The 24,270-nt window shown below is 41.4% G+C and overlaps 1 protein-coding gene across 1 annotated transcript in view; it reads left to right on the forward strand.

Moving 5' to 3' along the window:
* The first annotated feature begins 2,579 nt into the window (after positions 1–2,579).
* Positions 2,580–24,270, forward strand: part of LOC149324085 (5'-AMP-activated protein kinase catalytic subunit alpha-1) — a 35,315-nt gene continuing 13,624 nt past the window's right edge. The window contains exons 1-4 of the mRNA XM_089496212.1: positions 2,580–2,726; positions 20,459–20,600; positions 21,148–21,241; positions 24,106–24,250. Of these exons, the coding sequence (XP_089352338.1) occupies positions 2,591–2,726; positions 20,459–20,600; positions 21,148–21,241; positions 24,106–24,250 (517 nt within the window). The 5' untranslated portion in view covers positions 2,580–2,590. The remainder of the gene's footprint in view (positions 2,727–20,458; positions 20,601–21,147; positions 21,242–24,105; positions 24,251–24,270) is intronic.

Genomic DNA, 24,270 nt, shown 5'->3' on the forward strand with positions numbered 1-24,270 from the left:
AGGTAGTTTTCAACCTGGTTTTGGGGTGTTCTAATATTTGTGCGCCAGATGTTCTGAGAGTGCGGGGCAGATTATATATGGAGAGGCATTCCCTTAAGTAACTCGAGCTCAGGCCATGTAGGGCTTTATAGGTAATAACCAACACTTTGTATTGTGCCAAGAAGCTAATCGGCAGCCAATGTAGAGATTTCAGCACCGGTGTAATATGCTCTGATCTCAGTGTCCTAGTGATCATTCTGGCTGCAGCATTCTGAATCAGTTGGAGCTTCCGAACTTGGAACAAAGGTAGCCCCATGTAGAGCGCATTACAGAAATCTAAAGGAGAGGTTACCAGTGCATGTACTACTGTTTCAAGGTCCCCCTGAGCCAGGTAGGGATGCAGTTGGCGTATCAGCCGAAGCTGACACCATGCACTCCTGGCTGTCGCCTCCACCTGAGATGTCAACTGTAGAGACGAATCCAGGAGTACTCCAAAACTGCGAACTTCATTCTTCAGAGGAGTGTGACCCCGTCAAGGATGGGTTGGCAGATCTCCCCTGCTGGACCAGGGGCACCTATCACAAGTACCTCCATTTTCTCTGGATTCAGCTTGAGTTTGTTTTCCCTCACCCAGCCCATTACAGGCTCAAGGCAGACATTCAGAGGAGAGATGCCATCCTTAGTCACTGCAGCAGTCGGAGACACAGAGAAGTGAATTTGGGTGTCATCGGCATATTGATAACACCGCGCCCCATGTCTCTGGATGGTATCTCCCAGTGGCTTTGTGTAAATGTTAAAAAGCATGGGGGACAGAATAGCACCCTGAGGGACGCCAGATGTCAGTTCCCTTTTACGAGAACAACTGTCCCCCAGCATCACCATTTGGAATCTGCCTGAGAGATAGGAATGGAACCACTGGAGCGCAGTGCCCCCAATACCTAGCTTCCTCAGGCGCTCCAGAAGGATACCATGGTCAATGGTATTGAATGCTGCTGAGATGTCCAAAAGCACTAACAGGGCCACACCTCCCCTGTCAATGTACAGACGGAGATCATCGACTAGGGCAACCATGGCAATCTCAACTCCGTATCCCGCCCTAAAGCCAGCTTGAAATGGGTCCAGATAATTGGCTTCATCCAAGACAGTCTGGAGTTGGAAGGCGACTTTATGACAAAGTACAATTTAAAAAGAAAAAAGGAACTTGAGACTTATTAAGCTAAAAATTGCACATTCCATGAAAATACTTCTTTACACACTCACAGACTATGGAATTAACTGCCACAAGATGTAATGACAGATCTGTTTGGGTGGCTTAAAATTATATTAGATATATTATTGGCAGTTGGAAACATGGTTGCTTCTGGCTAGGATGGCTGTATATCACCTCCAGTACAGCATCAATTTGCCTCTGTATATCAGTTAGAATCATAGAGTTGGAAGAGACCAGGAGGGCCATCCAGTCCAACCCCTTTCTGCCATGCAGGAACTCACAATCAAAGCACCTCCAACAAATGGCCATCCAACTCTGTTTAAAGACCTCCAAAGAAGGAGACTCCATCACCCTCCAAGGGAGTGTGTTTCACTGTCAAACAGCTCTTACTGTCAGGCAGTTCTTCCTAATGTTGAGGTTGAATCTCTTTTCCTGTAGTTTGAATCTATTGCCCCAAGCTTGCTCCATCCTCATATCACCTCTTAACCTTCTCTTTTCCAGGGTGAACACCCCCAGCTCCCTAAATTGTTCCTCATAGGGCATGGTTTCCAGACCCTTCACCATTTTAGTCGCCCTCCTTTGGACATGCTCCAGTTTCTCAATGTCCTTTTTTAATTGTGGTGCCCAGCACTGGACACAATATTCCAGGTGGGGCCTGACCAGAGCAGAATAGAATGGCACTATTACTTCTCTTGATCAAGACACTATACTTTTATTGATGCTGCCAAGAACTGCATTGGCCTTTTTAGCTGCTGCATCACACTGTTGGCTCATGTTCAACTTGTGATGTACTAGGAATGTGAAATGAAGGGTGCAGTTTCATTCATGTCTGGAGAGCTTGTCATAGGCAACTGTTAGTCATTGTGTGAACAGAATGGTTGACTAGATAGGTCTTTGGTCTGATCCAATATTCATGCTGGATTCTTAAGAAGTCCATCCAACTGTACGCAACACTGTATGGGCATGTATTCCCCAATGATTGCCTATTGGCAAGTATTCTCTTATGCTTCCTTATGGGCATGTGTTCTTCAGTGATTCCCTGTGGGCAAGTATGGGTTTCCCTATGGGCAAATACTGTCCCTTGCTTTCGTATGCCTATTTGAGAGTACTTGCCCATAGGGAACCATAGAAGAATACTTTTGCAAGACATTTAGCCTTCTCTGTCAGGGGCCCCTGGTAGCCCCACAAAGCTACACTTCCCAGAACCCCACAGCCAGGCAGTTGAAGAAGGGTCAGAGCGGGCTTTATGCCAAGGAAGGAAGGAAGGCCGCCTCAGCTTCGGCGCCTCCTCCAATTCCGGGGCGGGCGGGCCCTTCTGTGCTTTCCCTGCTCTGCTCTGACTGAGAGTGACGCTCTGCCCTTCAGGGAGGCGCCGAGCCGGGCTGCCGCTCCCTTCTGCGCATGCTCGGCTCTGGGCACAAGATGGCGGCGGCGGCGGCGGCGGATAATAAACAGAAGGCTGATCAGGGGCGGGTGAAGATCGGGCACTACATCTTGGGGGACACGCTGGGCGTGGGCACCTTCGGCAAAGTCAAGGGTGAGCGCCGCAGGGGCCGCGGGGGCGCCCCCTTCTCCCCCCCTTTTCACGGGGAGGCTTTCGGGGAGGGGAGGAGGAGGAGGAGGGGGCGCCCTTCCTTCCCTCGTTGTGTGTCGGGTGTGGGGGGCAACATCCATGGGCGAAGGGGGAAACCTGTGCCCGAGTGTGGGGCCCAAAACACACTGCCCTGGCTGGCTGGCAACTGTGGGTTTATTCTGGCTCCTCCTGACAGGAGGATCAGCGTCTTCTCGCAAAACTACAACTCCCAGGATTCCATAGCATTGAGCCGAATTGCAATGGGGATGCAGGAGAGGGGGAAGTAGAACCCAGCAGCCCTCCTCCCCCTTCCGTTCAGAATTCAGTCTATGGGGCAGATGGCAGTGGGGCTGGCAGCCCAGGTGTGCTATGCATCCCAAACCTGGACATGTTTGCGCAGAATTAAGGCTGGTCCCTGTCAGCCTTTACTCCCAAATCAGCAGGTCAAATTGTAGCTTCATTTGTTATTGTTGCGTGCCTTCAGATCATTTCTGACTTAAGGCGACCCTCTCTTGGGGCTTCCTTGGTGATCTTCTTTCAGAGGGGGGTTGCCATTGCCATCCTCTGAGGCTGAGAGAGTGTGACTTGGCCAAGGTCACTCACTGGGTTTTCATGGCTGAGCTGGGATTCAAACACTGGTCAGAGACATAGTCCAGTGCTCAAACCAGGACACCAAGCTGTCTCTCTTCAAAACACATACAATACATATTAAGAAACAGCAAACCCACTGCACATCCTTCCACCTCAAGCAGCTAAAGGCTGAGTATGTGGCAGTGGGATTGCAGCCCAACCCTATGGCACCTTTACATGAAACTAAGGCTCATTCTGTTCCTATCAGCCTTTCCTCTCAAAGCAGTCTGTGGGGTTGCAACTTTATGATCAGATCCAAAACCTAGACATGAGACTCCCCAAATCCAGTGGGATCTGCTCTCTAGAAAGTTTTGCTTCAGGACTGCAGTGACGCAGGGCAAAAGCAGTGCTTGTTTTGCTTGGATGAGACTCCTGTTTGCTTTCAGTGCCTAGGTCCGTGTGCATAAAACTGCAGCCTTGGAGGTGAGGATTGTGGTCTCATAGGATGATGCTTACACTATTCCTGATTAGCGAAGGTGGGACAAAGGAATGTAGTCTTGTGAACTCACCTTCAGACTCTCCCTCTTGCTGTCACCTTGCAGCCTCCCTTGCTGCTTCCAGGCACAGCTAAGTTCCCAGTTCTTGCCCCAACCAGTTTCAGCCAGTCCAAAGCTGCAAGCTCTTTCTTTTCTCCTCTCACCTCCATTAGCTGTTGAGATGAGGTCTATATCCTATAAGTAACTTCTTACTTATTGAAGAACAGAGACTGGCAATAAACACGCCAAGGCAGAGATTGAGGGTGCTGTGTTCTCAGCCTATAGGCCTTTTCAGCAGCGATCAGCTGTTGAAATTATCTCGCAAGAGGTGAATGTTAAGCCAAAGTGATTGAAGTTTGTGGTGTGTGGAATCAAAAGTTCACGGTGTTCTTAAAACCTTTAAAACAAAATTACTGGTGTTGAATAGCAAAGAGGGAGGATTTGCTTTTCTATTATTTCTTGCAAAACCATGTAAAATTACCATGAGAGACATGGTAATGGAAATGTGGACTTTTCAGTCCAGTCTTAAGCATGTTAACTGAGGCATATATTTTGGGGATCTCCCCCCCCCCCCCACCAACAAATAAAAAGTTTAGAGACTTATAGTGAAATTCTAAAATGTGGTTGACCAGCAAGGGATCTGTGGGATCTGTTTGCCTGCACAGATTTTGCTTCAACATGTTTCTCCCATCCTCTTCCCCCACACATTTGGTTTGATGACCCAGTACACACCATGATACATATATTGCAGTCAATAGTCTGACCTCATAAAATATATCACAGTAATAAGGTGGGTAGGCATTTGCACTCTAAAAGCTGTTGAATTAATGAGGTTTGGCTTGCCTTCAAAGTTCCAGTGGCATCATAATTTGGCTGTTTTCATTTGGAAGTTATTCTCCAGTTTCTTGCTACAACAGAGAGACCTGTGTCTCCTCTATATGCAGCTATCAAACCATGATTTAGTCACAGAGGTTGTCTTTCAGGTTTTGGCATCTTCCTCTTTTGCTTGCACACTCCAGACCCCTCCCTTACTTCCTGGTTGAGGCAAAATGCTGTTGTCTTCAAGTCAAGAAAACTATAAACCAAGAGGAAAGTTGAATGAGAGACAATTTGGAATTCAAATTGGAATCCCTTGCTTCGCTGGGCGCAGCCGTCTGAAGGCTGCGCCCAGTGAAACAAAGCGCCGCCGCAAACCAGGAAGGAGCTCCGAAACGGAGCTCCTTCCTGGTCCGTGGAAAGGGCGCCCTAGGCGCCCTGGCGCAGAGTGAGGACGTCACGTCCGCACCGCCCCGTGTAGAGGCGGCGCGGCCATGACGTCCTCATGACGGTGGCCGTCTGGAACGGCCACCGTCATTTTTTACGCGCAGAGTGCGTATTAGGGTTAGGGAGGTGCGGAAGCACTGCACCTCCCTAACCCTAATACGCGCTCCGCGCGTACCTTCATGGCGGTTTGTAACCCGCCTTAGTCTATCCATCTAGCATGCAGCCTTCCTCTCTTTTTTTCTGCCCTCTACCTTTCCTAGCATCATTGTCTTTTCTAATGAGTCATTCCTTCTCGTGATGTGGCCAAGGTTTGACAGCCTCAATTCAGTCATTTTGTTCAGATTTAATCTGTTCAAGGTCCCATTAGTTTGTTTTTTCAGCTGTCCACAGTATCCTCAGCATTCTTCTCCAGCACCACTTCTCAAATGAGTTGGTTTTCTTCTTATCTGCTTTCTTCACTGTCCAGCTCTCACATCCATACATGGCGATGGGGAATACAATGGCTTATATGTTTTTAATTTTAGTGCTTAGTTGTATATCTTTACATTAGACAAAAATCTATGAGGTAGCAGTTCCTTCTGAGGTTTTTTTTATTACAGTCCTTTCCCCATTTTCCATAGAAATTGTTTTGAGTGGGATACTTGTGTACTGTGTTGTACCAAGAATCGTCAGAACGTGTTTTGCCATTCCTCCCTTGATAGTTTCTTTAAAAAGTTGGTAACCCTTGAATATTGATTCATAACGTAGCTGTTCATATTACACCTTGTTTTGGGTAGGGTTTCTGCAGATAATAAAATAGAGGATGGGGAGTGTTTCATCTGATATGCTGGTCTTAGCCATTCCTTGTTTTATTGGCAATACCCAGCACCTTGAATTCTTCAGCTGTGATATAGTTGAATCAGAAGAAGAATATTTTGTGTCAGTCTCAAATAAGTAGTCAAACATTCTTGTATTCTTTGGCACTTCCGAACTGTCTTCCTTTTAGGAATCAGTCTGAGGTACTGAGAACATTATTATTATTAAGCTTTATTTATATAACGCTGTAAATGACTTCAGCAAACCTGCCCTCATGGAAGAGCCAATGGAAGAGAATTTATAAGATGTACCAGAATAAAGCTAGTCCCTTTTGTTAGGATTCTAACTCCTTGTAAAATATTGCAATTTTTTTTGCATAACTACTAAATTGCCATGATGTCTTCACAGTTAATATTGGACAAGAAGGGCTTTCAGTCTTGTCACAGTAGATGATTACAATAAGTTCAGTTTGGAAGTAAATATTCAGTTTTGGAATAAATACTCTGCTTGTGTGGGGAGGTGGTAGTGAAAAACCTTTCAATGTTTGTTCAGATATAATGTCTTAAAAGAGATAATGGGCAGATACCCATCCTGGTTCCTTGTTGAAACAACTAATTGGCCTATTCAGAAAAAAAATCACATTTATTTGCAAGCAGAGATAATTGACTGTTTGTTAGATTGCACCAAAATTGTAGTCCTGTCTCCTCTTTATGTCTGGCGCACTATTTCAACAGCAAATGTTGAAATGGTTTCTGTCTGAGCAATAGATAGCTTTCCATTACCAGAATACATTGGCCAGATAAATAGTATTGCCTTAATTTGGTTCTAGTAGCATGAGTTTAGGCTGTATAATCTGAATGAACCAAAAGGAAGAACTAATGAATTGTGATATTCCAAAGGACTTTGCAAGGCAATTAACTGAGCTTACAAAAGGTGATGGATGAGGCCAGTATTAAAGATTAATGAAAAATCAAAGCCCTGTTCCAGCTGCCTCCCTTTTCTTTTTTCCTGTTCAGCACCTGAATACTTTGTATGCATGTTGGGTTGCTGTGTGACTGTAATGTGCTCCTGTTACACTAGCCAATGAGGTGGAAGTATCTGTCTTTCAGCTTGATTTTCCTCACTTTTTCTTAGAAGTCCCACATTGTTCAGTGTGGTTTAATCCCAAGAAAGTGTGCATATGATTGCAAACATTGGTTATCAAATGCAATGCTATTTCTAGCCTTTAGTGAAGTTGCTAAAAGGGGGCATCCTTCTGAATTCCTTATGTGACCATATGAAATTTACTGGATTGGATTGGTTTGTTGTATCATTAATAGGACAAATACTTGATAAGCCCTGTTTAAAAGCAAATAAAAGTAACAACAGTGATTGGAGCATGACTGTCTACTCCCCCCCCCTTAAAGTGGAATGAGTTGTTAACACACATTTCAGTGAAGAAATTGTCTCCCCTTTTGCAATTGCTGTTAGCAATTGAAAGGAATACACCAAACATCTGCTGTTGTGCTTGCTTCTGTCTGTGACAGGGTTTTGAACTGGATGAATCACTAGATGTACAAATCAAAGTGTTGGTTTCTAATGCTCTTCCAGTATCTGACTAACACCAGCAAAGCTGAATAGGCATAAGGGGAGTGGTGTGATAATAACTTGAGTGAAGGACACATCATTAATACTTTTGTGTATAGGGATCAAAATGTAAGCAAATGTTGAAGTAGTAGCCAGTACATCCATATATATATATGAAACATTTTTGTTATGGCTCTTCAACAGGAGCAGTGAAGCATTTTGATTTTTTTGACTTGAGCGCTTGGTTCAGTCTGAGTTATGGTGTGAATATTTGAACAGCATGCAGCAGATGCTTTGTTCTTTTCCTGTGTTGTCTTCACAGGAAATTGCAGCTGAATTGCCATTGGGTGAAGCCTGTTTTTATGGTGGGAGTGGGTATCGGTGAAACTGCCTTTGGCAAGGAAATAATTTTCTTTCACATTGCAGAACCCTCCTAATTCAGTCCTTGGTTAAAATGAGAATTCAATTGCCAGCCCAGACCTGTTAAACATAGCATGGTATATGTACATATAAATTGTTTTGGGGGCAATGCTGAATGTTTAGAAGCTCTTGGCAATCAAATCCCTGGGAGTTTTCAGTCCCTAGAGGCTATTAATGACCACTGTACTGCCCTCCATTTGTTTAACTCATGTGTATAAGCAAACAGAATCTCACTCCAGTAAGAGCTTCAGGTTCAGCATCCTTGGAACATAACCAGAAATGTGGTCTTTTTGCTTTAAAGAGAAATGGTTTACATTCAGAGTCCATTATCTTTAGGTGAATTACCATTATTGAAAATGCCTAACTTGGAGCTGGTAGGCCATCCTAAGATATTATGTTGCCTGCCTTAAGTAAAACACAAGTTGGCACTCCCTCAAATCTCTCCAGCTGCTGTGTGGACTTGTAGTTGAATCTTACATCACCATTGGATTTGAATAGTGTCCACCTGCACACTTGAAACAGTAACCTAGGTTGTGTGGCATACCTAGTTCTGTTGTGAAATAGATGGGAAGACCTAGGCAATTCAGGAAAAAATGGGAATCTGTTCCCACTGCCTCCTCCAACTCATGGTGGTTGGGGAAGTTGCCTCACTCTCTCTAATAGTAGGACTGTTTGAATCCAACATCTGATGTATTCTATCTTCCTCCTAGTCTTCCCCAGCTAAATTTTAATCAATGTATGAAGAATAATTTTTGCTTGAAGGTTCACTTTTAAGAAAAGGACCTGCACATTTGTGTTGCTTACTGATCTGCATTAAGATATGCAAAGGCACTACTGCTAACCCAGCTGTCAAATGGGGTTTTGGGGAGAAAAAATTGTTCTGCTGAACTCCTGTTGATGGAGTTCCTGACGTTTTGCCAGCACCAGGAACAAACTCTTCTAGACCATGGCCACATAGCCCAAAAAAACCACAAAAAACTATGGATGCCGGCCATGAAAGCCTTCGACTTCACATTGGAAATGCCTGTGAAGTGACTGCTGGTAATGTTCATTTTGTTCAGGAGACTTGACGTTTCTGACTAGGTTGTTTTCAAAGACGTAGTGGTGTTAGTCTCTTGCAATATAAAAGGGAGGGAGGGAGGATGAGAAATAAAAAGGAAATGTGGCAGCACCTTTAAAATGAACTGGTTTTTATTTTAGCATGAGTTTTTGTGGGTATGGGATAGAATGTAATGGGATTGAGTTGGATTATCTGATCCCCAGACTAAAAGGTGACCCTGGGAATGAGGTGGCTGGCCATTTCAGATATACATGTTGATTATTCTTTGTCCAAAATGCTTGGCACCAGAAGTGTTCCATACCTTGAACTTGGGAATTCCTGTATTTACATATGCATAATGAGACATAATAAGACTGAAGAGAGATCTGTGAAATGAGAGACGGCATGGCTTCATGCCATTTCACAGACTCTGTCTCTCTCCAGCTTCGCAAAGACAGTAAAAGTATGCCCTATGCTACTTGTGTTGTAGCTCAAAAAGTTTTGGATTTTGGAGTACTTCAGATTTTGCAATAAGGGATAAGGGATGCTTGACCTATATATCTCATGCAGAGTGATTTCCCTGTGAGTAAAAGATGAATTCTGCTGAGACTTTCACATGCAGCCTGATGCTATGTATATTTATATGGAAGTAGTTCTCTCGGTATATAATTTTAAAAACATGGAGTCCTTGTCTTTCTCTCTCCAGAGTATTGTAATCAAGAAAGCAGAATGTTTTCTGCTGGGGCAGAAAACAATTCTCGGCCAGTAGAGAAGGAGCCAGCCAGGAAAGGGTGTCACCCAGACAAGGCAGGGGATCATACATTAATTTGAGTGATTCAGTATCGCTCGGTGTCATTCAATAGTTCTTCCTCTTCAGTTCTTTTCCTTGCCTTGCCCCAGAAAGATGGGAAGCTAGCTCCTCAGTCTTTCTCTGGCTAACTTTTTTCTCTTGTCTTTAATTCTACTTCTTTTTCTCCCTCCGGCATGCCTCAGTTTCATCGCATTTCCAGCTACTTTCCCCCACCTCTTTCACTTGCCTCTTCTCAGTTGTTTATTTTATGTGTTTTTTCTGGGTGGAGCAATGGGGAAAGTTAAAATGAAATCAAAATCAAACGCTCCCTCAAGTTCCAAACCGTTCCCTGCTAGGCAGGGTGGTTCAGAAAGAGAGGTTAGAGCACTCCTAGTCCAGCAGGAGCTGCAAGGACATATGGTTGATGCCAGCCCTCGTCCAGAGCCTTTGCTGTAGTGAGGGAGGTTGATGTGGAAGAAAATCCTGTCTGGGGGAAGACAACTCTGCTTCTGACCCAGACAGAGCTGAGGCATCTGATCTCTTTCCACTTAACTGAACTCAAAGGTCAGGTCCTGAAAGCCTCTCTAGCACTGATGAGCAAATGACAATAGCGGTTGTTTTGGAGGAGGATGTGGCTTTAATTTCTCAGCACATGTTCCCATAGCTTTTAGAAAAGCCAGATTCTGCTACAGAACTCTCCTCCAGAACTGTCCAAGGGGAGATGAGACCTAAGTAGCCTTTGCAAATGGGACCTATTCCCAAGCAAGAGCCTTCCAAAAAGCAACCATATGCTTACCCAAAAGGTGAAGGCCATTTTGAATCTGGCCTGCATGGTGTCCATTTTGAATTATTAGAAGAGGCGTTTGTTGTTGTTGTGTGCCTTTGAGTCATTTCTGACTTATGGCGACCGTAAGGTGAACCTATGGCAAACCTGTCATGGAGTTTTCTTGGCAATATTTGTTCAGAGGAAGTTTGCCATTGCCTCCCCCTGAGGCTGAAAGTCTGTAACTTGCCCAAAGTTACTGACTGGGTTTCATGGCTGAGCTGAGAATCGAATCCTGGTCTCTAGAGTCATAGTCCAACACTCAAACCACTACACCAAACTGGCTCTCTCTTTTCAGTTGCTATGTCATCAGAGTGGGTGGCTCAAACTTTCATCCATGGTGGTTCAATAACTCAAGGAGCTGTGTCAGTCGTGCTACACCTGCTGCAGTTCTGCATCTAAAAGGACTACAGTTCCTTCTTCAGGCTCTTCTACCTCCTCCACCCTAGCATCTCCTCTTGCCTCTAGGAAACAGGGAAACACCAAAGGCCATACACAACCAGCCAGGCCATTCCTCTAATGGTGATTCTGCTTCACCTGGAGAAAAGTAGGAAATTTATAGAGGGTCACTCCTTCCACCTTTACCAGACATTACTAATTGGATAACTTTGCCTCAGCTTGTGTATCCTTTGGCTACGGAGTGCTCCAGCATGTTGTTTCTCATTAATTATCTTTAATTCTCATTAATTATCTTCTCTTGTTACAGTTCTCCCAGGGATTGGTTAGGCTAGAATAATTCCCTTTCCTGTATGGCTCCTTCTCCACTGACTGAGAATGGCACATTGTAAGATTGACCATGAAGGTACATTTTAGTCAAGGAAAAGTAGCCATCTGTTCTCACCCTCCATTGGCAAGATTATATTTCCTTTTTCTCTTGGGGATCTTTTCCTTTTCCTGATTTCCTTTGCTTTTGCAAAGAATTGAAGAGGAGAAGCTAGGGGATTAGGACATTGAAACTTTCAAATTAATGTATGATTATTTGCCTCACCTGGGCAATACAGTACCTCTTTTTCATTGGATAGAATGAATTTTCATGGTAAATCCTTCAATGTGCCATTCTTTTTATTTAATTGTCCTCCTAATTTTTCATCATGTTGGGGTTTTTCAGTTAATGAATTACAGTAGTTGCAGCAATAAGTCTTTATATGGGGCTAAATGTGGTGTTTTGTATTCTGGTTGGAAGGGAGGCTTATACAATGATGGTATGTGAGGGTGCCTTCTTTATTATGCTACATTGGAAGTAAGGTATACTTCCCAGAATATCTGAGACCACAGCTTTTATAAAGCCTTTGGAAGTGTTGATATATCTCTGTGGGTGCTAGTTTTAGGAGTTATTATCCTAACAGTGGTCATTGTAACTGGTTTTTATTGTTTGTGTTTGAAGTATATATACTGCTTTGGACAATCATATAAATGGAAGAGTGATTGATAAATGTCAATAATAACAATGATGATACAGTTGTTGTTAAAAAGCAACAGCTTGGCATAAAAATTCCAGTTGGCTAATCCATTTTTCTTTCACTCCCAGAGGCCACTGCTATCATCATTTATAGCATGCTGGGTTGTATTTTTTATGTTTTGTAACAGTACAAAACCTGGTCTTAGCAGGGCTACTACTATGACTTGAGTCAACAGTATGACTACGTTTTGTGTATTTTGAACCAGATTCTGTCCATACTTTGTTGTGAGAAACAATACTTGTACTCTGGCATTACTGTTTTCTCTTCAAATTGTCCTGCGTCGCTTTTAAACTTTTGTTGAGACAGGTCTTTGTTATGCAGGCCATATGCCAGGCTAAACATATTCCTGACAGCATCAAAACCAAGCTTTGCTAGTGTGGAGAAATATAATACTTACTAGTGTCCCTACCACCATCATTTAAAACTCTTTAAGTACCCTTGAAGAGTAGAAGTCATCATTCGGTCTCCTGAATGTGGAAAGTTTTGGATTCAGGTTATCTTAGTCCATTTTGAGCCCACTGAAAAGCACTTAATTCAAGTTTTTAAATAGATAGTCAACTGTGAAGGGTAAAAAAACCTTCAGCTAGCAGACTGGGATGTTTTCCTTAACTGGAAGACAATTCTCCCATGCATTTCTAGCTATCAGTGTGCCATGAGCATTAGCTTTAAGATTCCAGTTAATAAAAACATAAAATTACTATTTTTCTAGAGATAATTACATACTGTTTTCAAAATAGACTTCACAATGTAGATTAGATAAAATTATTAAAACTTTAAGCCTCAGTAATCATTGTATATCAAAACAGAAAAAGACCTTTTATAGCTGGATAAGGAAGGTGAGACATCATCGGAATCTAAATGATAGAAGCTCATAAACTGCTTTATCACACTAGGGGGCAAACAGGATTTAAACGAGAGTTAAACAGGAAATGTCTGATGTTTATCACACGATATTTCCTGTTTTACTCTCCATTAAATCCTGTTTGCCCCCTAGTGTGATAATAGTTTGGCTGCTTGTCCTCTCTACTCAGGGGCAAAATGATTCTTCAGATATCCCTGATTAGCTAGACTGACTGAATTTGCCTCTCCCTGGAAGTTAATGTTTTGGATTTGAATATATTATGTTCTGATTTCAGAAAAAGTTGTTTCTTCTCATTGTGTGATGGAAAGTATGAAAGCTAGCTTTACCCTTTTCCTATTTCTCAAAGAAGCTGAGTGGTTTGTTTGAATTTTGTTATTGCAAGTTGACAATTCAGTTTGGTTTTAGATATCTTTGTATGCTTAGAGCCCACTCAGAGTTTGCATATGAATTGAATGGTTTATTATAGATCTGGCACTGATCTTGTCTGTCATTCAAGCTGTCAATCGGGTTTCCGTGTAAACCAGGGAGTCAACTGAGAGGCTGAAGTCCAGTTTGCACATAAATTGCTCCTTGACTGGAAAATCAAATGAAGATGTGCTTGGGTTCAGAATCAGTCAACTGTTCCATTAATTGTCATGGAGGGACTTTTGATGTCATTTCGTAGTGGAAATGGTTTGCTCATTTGTCCTCTACAGTCATCAGATAGATGTATGAAGCAGCCTATATGAGGTACAGCAACTCTTCCTATGCCTCCCTTCATATAGTTGTGCCATTCACAAAGCCTGCCAGGGTTGCAATTAATAAAATGATTTTACTCATATAACCTCCTTTTTTAAGCCTAATAGAAGACACTTCTATTGGGGAAATAGGGACAGAAGGAGGAGGAGGTATTATGGAACGATTCTGCAAGTGGGCTCTGTGTATGCTGGCTTAATTCATGTCTACCTCTGGCAAGGGATACGTGTCTCTAAGTTGAAATACATAACCAGCATTTATGATCAATCATCTTTATTATTTATTTGAGCAACTCTTCCACATTGTTGTCAAAAGCCTTCAGCGATAGCAAAACTGGTACTTCTAGATGGTTTGGATTGCAACTCCCATCTGCCTCAATTTAGCATGGCCAGTGATCGTGGATTGTAAGTGTTGACATCCAGAACATCTAGTGGGTTTCAAGTTGTCTATCCTTACTTTATGGGCTCCTTGATTACATTGTTTAATGGCAATGGCATCTTGCTATGTGTAACGTGTGCCATACTTGTATGCGTTTAAATGGGATCTCAGTTTTTAAAGTGTGTTGGTTGCGATATAATAAACTACGGTATATTTGACAGACTAATTCTTAACACATGCTGATGAGTTTGACACCATTCCCCCCTTCCCAAGCATCCAATCATGTACTGTTGCTTCTTAAGCTACCCGATGTAGTGGATTGGATATGCTGGCAGCTTATTTTTCCCAGTGCCCCATACACCAGCACTATATTTGTGCCTGTTGGCCAAAACTGTTTATTTCCATCCTGGAAATAAAGAATCATAGAGTTGGGACTCTGACACAACTAAAGCATTTATGAAAGATGCCCATCCTACCTCTGTTTAAAGACCTACTTCCAAGTCAGTTTATTCCACTGTGAAACACTTCTTACAGTCAAGACATTTTCCCTAATGTTTAGGTATAATCTATTTTCTTGTGTAAGTTGGATCCATTGGTTCATGTTCTGTTCTTTGGAGCAGCAGAAAACAAGCTCACTCCATCTTCTACATTTCATACCTTCAGGTATTTAAAGATGACTGTTACGTCACCTCTCAGTCTTCCTGTCTCCAAGTTAAACATAACCAGCTCCTCATAAGGAGCTCCTCCAGACCTTTGATCATCTTGGTCACCCTTTTCTGGACATGTTCCAACTTACCAATGTCCTTCTTGACTGTGGTGCCCAAAACTGAACATAGGATTCCAGGTGAGGTTCTGGCCAAAGCACAATAGAGTAGAACGACTACTTGATCTGAACAATATGGCTCCTGTTGATGCAGTCTAGAATTTTATTAGCCTATTCAGATGTTGTATCACACTCTTGACATATGTTAAGCTTATGGTCTTCTAAGATCCCTAGATCATTGCTGCAGATCATCAACCAATGGCTTGTGGACCATTCATGAATTATTACTTTGAGTAACACTGTCATGTACTGTTTTTGTAACTTCAGATCTGTATAGCCTTAGGACATTTTGATGACAAAAAGAAAAAAGCTGTGGACCTTAGTTTTGGATAAATTTTATATGAATTGCAAGGCTTCAGGGATATTTCTGAACAGATGTGACTTTAACTAGTCTTTGCATTTTGTGCTGGGTTTACTGGATGGTTTGCCATGATGGTTAGTGTTCCAAGGCATTTGAACCAGTCTTAAATTTTGCACCAGCTACCGAGCACAGCATTTTGTTGAATCCTGAATTTTCTTGCTCTTTTTAGTTCTGAAAGCAATATATTCTGTGACTATGGCCTAAATCTAATTGCAGTCCCTATTGAATTTGATAAGTCAACTCTTTGGTAAGTTCCACTGATTTAAAGGGTGTGTTTAAGTTGGAGATAAATGTTAGTCTACTTTTAAAAGTTTTTTTTTAATTATACTTACCCCCAACAACCATCCCAAGGGCTTGGGACTTCTTCCTTGATGCTGAACACCCAGTTTCAAATTCATTTGCAGATGTCAAAAGGTGGTTATATTCAGGTTGGAAATGCTTCAGGGAGTAAAGCTCCTAAATTAGTGGTACAAAGAACATAGTCTGTGTACCTTTGTGGTCCTGTTAATATTTTCTTATATGTACAAACTTGTTTCCCCAGGCATTTTAATACTCAAGTTTCAGTGCTTTTTGTTTTGCTACATCTCCAATTTATCCTTGTGTTTGAAAATAATCATACAAACTTTTGGTGATGTTGAGGTTTTTATTGTTTCTGACTTGTGGCAAACTATGTTTTTCTTTTGGAGGGGGGGGGTTGGCTAGAATTTGTTCAGAGGAGGTTTGCCTTTGCCTGTCTCTGAGGCTGAGAATTTTAATTTTAATTGTTGTGTTTTATGTACAGTATGTGAGCCGTCTTGGTCCCACTTTGAGAGAAAGGCAGGATAAAAATAAAATCAATAAATAATAATAAATAATAAATGAGAAAGTGTGACTTTCCCAAAGTCACCCAGTGGTGGATTTCCATGGCTAAATGAGGATTCAAACCCTGGTCTCCAGTCATAGTTCAGTGCTCAAACCACTTTGCCATGTTGGCTCTATTCATAATTTCACATTTCTCCTAAGAATGTGATAACTGCCTTTTTCTTATTCGTTTCCCATGGCAATTTCTATTCACCAGTAATCCCTCTGTTATAAAACAGACTGTTTCTTTGAAATGTGAGCTTTTCTGTTCAGTATAAAATGCTGGCAGGATTTTGGGAGGACTTCATTATTTTTGTGGTACTGTATAAGCTATCAGTGGTAAACTGTTTATAATTTATGCAGTTCTCCACCTTCCTGTTCCAAAAAGACACTTAAATGGATCACATCTAAAGGATGAAGTCTTCTCAACAACAATTCAATAAAAACATCAACATGAAATTATTATTATTTTTATTATTATTATTTATTAAACAAAGAAATAACTCTTACAAGGCCTGAGGAAAATTGTGGTGGACAAGACTAATGTTTGCTTTAGTGTTTGATGAATAATGAGAATGCAGGTTTTCCATGATCATCTTTATTATCTTCAAACTGCAAAGAAGTTTATGGCTAAACAAGAAATGATATTGGAGATCAGGATTTTCCAATTTAATTGCAGTCCTTGCAGTTGGCTTGAAGAGCAGGGAAACTGTGCAGGACAAGGTTGGATCCTTACCTTTCCCCACTCCCACATTCTGAACATACAGTGGATCCTTGTTATACGCTGGGGTTTGGTTCCAAGATCCCCCGTGTATAACAAAATCCGTGTATGCTCAAGTCCCATTAAGTATAATGACATACCAAAATGGTGTCCCTATTAAAAAAATGGCACATCAAGGTAAATTTATACTTTTTTGGAACATTTTCAAACCGTGTATGCTTAAATCCGTGTATAAAAAATCCGTGTATAAGAAGGGCCGACTGTACTAGTATTGTAGCTCCATGCAGAAAATGTACAAATACCATATGGATATCTGTAAGTTTTGCATGACAGCTAAAAGCAGCTTTAGAGGAGTGCTTTAAACTGGGAAATGACATGAGGGCAAAAGTTTAACCCTACCCTGTCCTTGTTCTGTAGAGCAGGCAAGATGGAACTGAGCCAGCTACAACCTTTTTTGGACAAGGATAAAGTAGCCATTGTAGTCTGTGCACTCTTTAATTTCTCATTAGGTTAATCTAATGAGCTGCCGTGGTTTGAGGGTTGACTATGACTCTGGAGACCAGGGTTTGATTCCAGCTCACTGAAAGCTCATTGAAAGCTCCCAGCTCATTGAAACCCACTGGGTGATCTTGGGCAAGTGACACTGAGCCTCAGAGGAAGGCAATAGCAAACCTCTGAACAAATCTTGCCAAGAAAACCCCATGATAGGTTCACCTTAGGGTCACCTAAATTAGAAATGGCTTGAAGGCATACAAGAACAAGAACAACAAAGTGAGCTCTACTTGGAGCTGCCCTTGAAGATGACTGAAGCTACAGCAAGTGCAAAATGCAGCAAAAAGATTGCTGACTGGAATACCAGTCTTAAAGGAGTTCTTCTCGGTGCCAGTTTGCTTCTGGCCTGTATTTAAGGTGCTGGTGATGACATTTAGAGCCCTAAATTGTTTGGAATTTTGGTACTTAAAGAAATGCCTCTCCCTACACAGTCAGCCCTCTATATCCATGGAATCTTTATCCATGTACTCAAGCATTCATGGCTTAAAAACATTAAAATACAGTATGTATACATGATGTACAAAATACACAAAACAAACCTTGATTTTTGCATTTTATTTAAGGGACACTATTTCACTATGCCATTGTATTTAATAGGACTTGAGCATCCATGGATTTTTGGTATCCATGGGGAGTCTTGGAACCAAACTCCACCGGATACCAAGGGCCCATTGTATGCGTGTGTGTATATATGCCTGGGAAGAAGGGTCCCTCCTCTTTTCTCCATCAGTAGGGGCAATGTGAAGTAGGAGAACCTGGGAGAGGGCCTTCTCCATTGTGGCACACCAACTGAGGAATGTCCTTTCTTGGAAGTCTGACTGACATCAGGGTTTGTGTATTTCTGGTACCAAGCTAAAATGTGGGTTTTTAGTAAAACGTTTGGGGGCTGATCTACTTAGTAGTGTGCATCTATATTATTTTAAGTTGTATACTTTAAAGTTATTTTAATTCTTGTCTTGTTTAATGAATTTTAACCTTATTCTAATTATTTATAGTTTTAATCTGGAAGTGTTTTAAATTGTATATATTTTACACTACCCAGTAAAGGGCAAGATAGATAGATAGATAGATAGATAGATAGATAGATAGATAGATAGATAGATAAACATTGTCTGGGGTTGGGGAGAAATTCTGAAAAATCTGAAAGATTCTGATTGTTGAGTTGATCTATCATTGAGGTTTGGCCAAGCATTATGTTACAGGACCTAGCCATTCTTCTGGTGGCTGTAAAGGTTATATGGTTGGTTAATGTTTCTGAAGTTTAATGAAAGAGTATGGTATCACTAAATAGAACATCTGCTAGGCTTTCATCAAAAAGAGCTGGTGCCAGAATGAAAAAAATATATTATGCATGTATACCTTGAGGCTCTTCCTGTTCCATTTGGTGGAGAGTGTCAGCCAAAGTAGTGATTTCCTTACATTTAACTATGAGAATGATCTATGTTTTGACATGACAGTAAATGGATATACTAACTTGCCTGACTATGCCATTTTAACAGCATTGCAGACCATTGGCTGACCATTAGAGACCATATCCAAAACCTGCTTTTATACAATAGTAGAATTTTAGGATTCACTCCTCTAAAGTAGCCTTGCACAAAAAGGCCCACAAACAAAAGTTTTGTTGGGGGATCCGATTTCATCTATACACACGGATGTCCACTAACCATTTTTGCCATCCTAATGTCCTAATAGAAGAAATTACTTGGCTCCTCTCCTTTTTGACTTCGCTGCCTAAGGTCTCTTTTGCACTACACAGTCACAGCACTTGAATATTACTTTAATAGCCATGGCTTCATGTTATGGGATCCTGGAATTTGTAGTTTTGGGTGGTATTCAGAATGTTTTACAGAGAGCTCTAGTGCCTCACCAAATTACAGATTCCATGATTCAGTAGGGTGCAGCCATGACAGTTAAAATGCGATTATACTGCAATAATTGTCTAGTATGAAAGAGACTTAGGTTGCATTGGAGCAGCTGCCACTTGCCACAGACAATTTATTGACAAGTCAGGAGGATGCATCAAGTTGGATTCTTCTGAAATTCCCAATTCAAGTAATTATTACAAGAATATGGTCTGTTACACCTTTTCTTAGATGTTCACTCCATAAGTAATAGCTGGAATATATGCATAGTATTTGTGGTCTAGCATTCTGCTTTCAGTGGTGCCCAAGTATATGTTTCAGGAAGCCTGCAAACAAGATGGTATCAGCACTCCCATGGTATTGGTTCCCCAGCACTTAGTACTGAAAGTCTCTTAATCTGGACAGTCTATACAGCTTTCAGGACTATTGGCTTTGACAAGTAGTAGCCACTTTCTGTGCATCTACATTGTAGAAATAATGTAGTTGGGCATCACTTTAAGTGCTGTAGCTCCCTCCAATGTCCTGGGATTTTGTAGTTTTAGAAGGTCTTTAGCCTTCTCTGTGAAATAGTGCTGGTGCCTCATCAAACTACAAATCCCAGGATTCTGTAGGATAGAGCCATGAGAGCTAAAGTGTTGTCAAACTGCATTATTTCTACAGTGTAGATGCTCCTTAGATTTGTCCCCTGTAAATCTGTAAGAATTTTTCAATAAGACTACTTCTTTTCTACAAAGTAGAATGGACGTCCTCCTCTTACAGCTTCATGGGACATGACCCTCCTTCCATAGGAAAAAGCATGGAAACTATTGTTGTAACTGCATATGTCCTTTCAATTTTGGAAGAGACCTGTTGGGGCAACCTGATACCTACAGTACCTACCTACTTAGAGACCTGTGTGCCTTGAGGGAAGGCAGAGAAGAGGTCCAGGCTAGGGATCCCAATAACTACTTTTGGGAGATTCCCAAGGCCAGAGACAAATCCGCTGTCTTGGGTTTCATCTCTTGTAAATGCTATGTGTGTTATTACTATTAAATGCTTGAATACCTTAGCATACAGTCTGTGTGTTTGTGTGTGTGGTAAATAAGGTGTGTCCTGCTGAATAACCTTTGCAGTAGTAACCAGTATTGATTGATTTTGTTCATGTGAAGTCAGCCTGAGAGAAAATGTTTCCTTTCTCTTTCTGTCCCCCTCCCTATTTCTTTTAAACAGACCTGATGGATCATAGCCTTAATTAAAGATTTTTTTGTGAGCACCTCCCTTGTCACACTCTGGCTGAACTTTTCTTTATTTCTTATAGTTGGCAAGCATGAGCTGACTGGGCACAAAGTAGCGGTGAAGATCTTGAACAGACAGAAGATTCGCAGTCTTGACGTTGTGGGGAAAATCCGCAGAGAGATTCAGAATCTGAAGCTTTTTCGACATCCGCACATAATTAAACTGTAAGCTCACAGCTTTTTTGAAAATGCCATCCCATCTGATGTGGTCAATAATTGACCACAATCCTAAAGGAGTCCTGATCAGTATGTCAGAATGCACTCCTGTGCCTAATGTTTGATGAATGCTGCACACCTCAACAAGGTGATACACACTTACTTGGGCCTGTTACAGACAACCAAAATAAAGCTGCTTCGAGTCACAGTGGAGGTATGGTGTTTCAATGATACATGCGTCCTAAGAGTCCAGAAGTCGCACCAAAGCCACGCTCCAGCCCTAAGGACTAGAGCGTGGCTTTGGTGTGGCTTCTGGACTCTTAGGACATATGCATCATTGAAACACCATACCTTCACTGTGACTCGAAGCAGCTTTATTTTGGCTGTCTGTAACAGACCTTGGGGAATAAGCCTTGTTGAACTGGAATATCTTTCCAGATAAATACATGTGATTTTGCATCAGTGAATGTGCTACCTTTAAATAGAAGTTCTGCATAATGTTATATGGTGTTTGTAAGCATGTATACTCAGTTCGTTAATGTATCATCTTTTATAGCTACCAGGTTATCAGCACACCATCTGACATTTTCATGGTGATGGAATATGTCTCAGGAGGTGAACTGTTTGATTACATCTGTAAAAATGGAAGGGTAAGAGTCTCCCCCCCCCCCCCCAAGAGTGCTTTACATTTTACAGTATTGGATAGCCTTTAATATATTCTGTGAGCTGGTTCAGTTGCAACATGAAAAACTGAAATAGGCAATAAATAGTGCTTGTGTAAGCCTCCTACTTATTTGAGCTTTTCCACCTGTAACTATACACTTGGCACTTTGGAATATTAAAGGAGGAGGTTTTTCATTTAATTTTTAATTTATTTGCTTATTTTGCCTCCTTCTCATAATCAAAGAAGTTACATATAGATCACTTGTTCCTTACGATTCAAGATGTTGTAATTCCTTGTACAACTCTCTCTCTGGCCTGTTACAGACTGCCAAAATAAAGCTGCTTTGGGTCTCTTTGGAGGCATGCTGTTTAAATGATGCATGCATCCTAAGAATCCGGAAGCTGCACCAAAGTTGCACTCCAGTGCTTAGGAATGGAGTGTGGTTTTGGCGTGACCTCCGGACTCTTAGGACCCATGCATCATTTAAATAGCATATCTCCAGAGAGACCCGAAGCAGCTTTATTTTGGCAGTCTGTAACAGGCCTCTCTCTCTCTCTCTCTCTCTAAATTATTTTCTGAATAAACCATACCTTTAATGTCTCAAAGATTGTAATTATATGCAAAACAAAGTTATACATAACACAGTTTATATCTCTAAAATAACAAAATGATTTTCAGTCCTTTCAGTCAAAGGTGCTAATAGTGCTTTTCTCTCCATCCCCGCCCCGCCTTGAAAATTTCCATTCCTCCCATGGAAAAAATGTCTTGCTTTCCTTATGGTGTCAGAATTTTCAGAACTGTTACATCTTTAATAGTGCCTTAACATTTCTGCATTTAAGATTTGAGTGATCACAGTAGTTCATTAGCAGTATACTTCTTGTAGTAGCAATCCAGGCATAATGTATCAGTTGGTATTTTTACAAAACTTACATATTTCCTCAAAAGAGAAATGGTTAGCAGTCAAATAGAAATGAAGAGGATAGACATTCTTCTTGTTCTACCAGCATGATGTTGTCACATGTTTGGAATTTTGCTTCTGTTTGCTTCTTCAAATGCTATCCTGGCCATACCTGATTGTATCATATTTTAGAAGTTAAGTTGGGTAAGGCCTGGTTTGGGAGACTACTACCATAATAGTGGGGGTCTCTAGGCAAGAATCCTGTCTGAAATACCAGTCAGTATTGAAAGTATTGAGCTAGATGAACCAACAGTCTGATTCCATATAAGGTAGCTTCCTGTGTTCATAAGTAAATCTGCAAAGCTTGGCCATAGTTACAACACTGGTAAGAAACAGATCAGTTTGGTTAGGCAACTTAGAAGTTGCAAACCAGTGTTTGGCTTCATGTCACACTTGGTGCAGTATGAATATGTGTTGTTAACAGGATCCCAGAAATATTCGGTAATGAGTTGGCAGCTATCATTGCTCAGCAAGCTGGATAATGGTCTAACTATGTATGATGCAGCTTCCTGTGTGTATTCCAGATGGGTTATTAGAGCTGTTGTGAGAAGGCATTCCCCATTGATTTTATTATTAGAGGCAACTCTCAGCGCTTATCTTCATTACAAATGTGGTGCTGCCCTTAGTAGATTATCCCAAGGCTTGACATTAGATCTGATGGAATTTAACGTGAGAACCCTGATATAAGTATAATCAGTGGTGAAAATTATTTTTAGGGGTTGAGGATCTAGGCTAGAACACATCCACCTCACCAGAACATATTCCAAAGACAGAGACCAAAATCAGCCATATAAGGTGGATGTTATACCTACCAACTGTCAATAACAGGCATTGCATAGAAAAAAAGTATTTGTAGTTCTTTAGCTAAAAAGGAGCCAAATCTCTTGGCAGCATATGGTGGGCCAAGATCCCTAAGCAGTAGATCTTGCATAAACTATCCCAGGGCCAATATAAATGCGTGCATCCTCCCTGCTTCCCACCCACACCCAGTGAGATCGGAATATAGGCATTGTGTGAATTTGTGTTATGTGCCTTCAGGCCTTTTCTGACTTAAGATGATGCTAATGTGAACCACGGGGTTTTTTTGGCAAGATTCGTTCAGAGGAGGTTTGCCATTGCCTTCACCTGAAGTTGATATCATGTGACTTGCCCAAGATCACTTGGGCTTCATGGCTGAGCTGGAAATCGAACCCTGGTCTCCAGAATCATAGTCCAACTCTCAAAGCAGTAGGCATTGGCTAAAGCGTAAATGCCAAAGGGCCTTATAATGTCTTACCTATGCAAGGTAGTCTTATTCCTCCCTGCTTTGCTTATATTAATTGTAAGAAAGGGAAAATTAAAGAGCTGAAGTAATCAGTTCAGCAGTTTTCAAAGAATGTGAATTAGTTATTTTTGTGTAAAGTACTGACCTTTTAAACCAGGTTAAATACCTTCTTAGGTAAAGTGGATGTGACAAGTTGTCTAAGAAGCTATTTTGTTAATCATGAAACATCAGTTTTGACACCTGCACACTATTAGATTGATTTTCAGAAAACAAAGTTTTCAGTTCAGGCCTTGCTAGTCTCACTTAGTACAGATAATGATAGGGACTTCCTTTTCTTATTTCTTGTGGGTCTGCATTTTATTCCACCATCCTTTTTGATCCTAAGATACCCTAAGATACATGAAAATATTGTCATGCACCTTTCCCCAGCCTTAAGCCCTCCAAATTGAACTAGTACAGCTTCCATTTTCCCCTGGAGGGCATGGGGTTGGGGAGAATTGTTCTACCAAGCCACAAAACTATCACACTGTACCATTAAAATGTAGGAAATTCTCAAATGTTTTGTGTCTGTTTGTGTTTAAAAATTATGTACTCCATTTTTTTTTTTTTACCTTTCCTTGTTGCTAAGCTTGATGAAAAGGAGAGTAGACGTCTGTTCCAGCAAATTCTTTCAGGTGTGGATTATTGCCACAGGCACATGGTAGTCCACAGAGACTTGAAACCTGAAAACGTACTGCTTGATGCACACATGAATGCCAAGATTGCTGATTTTGGTAGGTTTCCTGTGAAGTGG

The sequence above is a fragment of the Sceloporus occidentalis genome, unplaced genomic scaffold (assembly GCF_023333645.1).
Source record: "Sceloporus occidentalis isolate IW3139 unplaced genomic scaffold, rSceOcc1.0.p SCAF_1, whole genome shotgun sequence".
Taxonomy (NCBI): domain Eukaryota; kingdom Metazoa; phylum Chordata; class Lepidosauria; order Squamata; family Phrynosomatidae; genus Sceloporus; species Sceloporus occidentalis.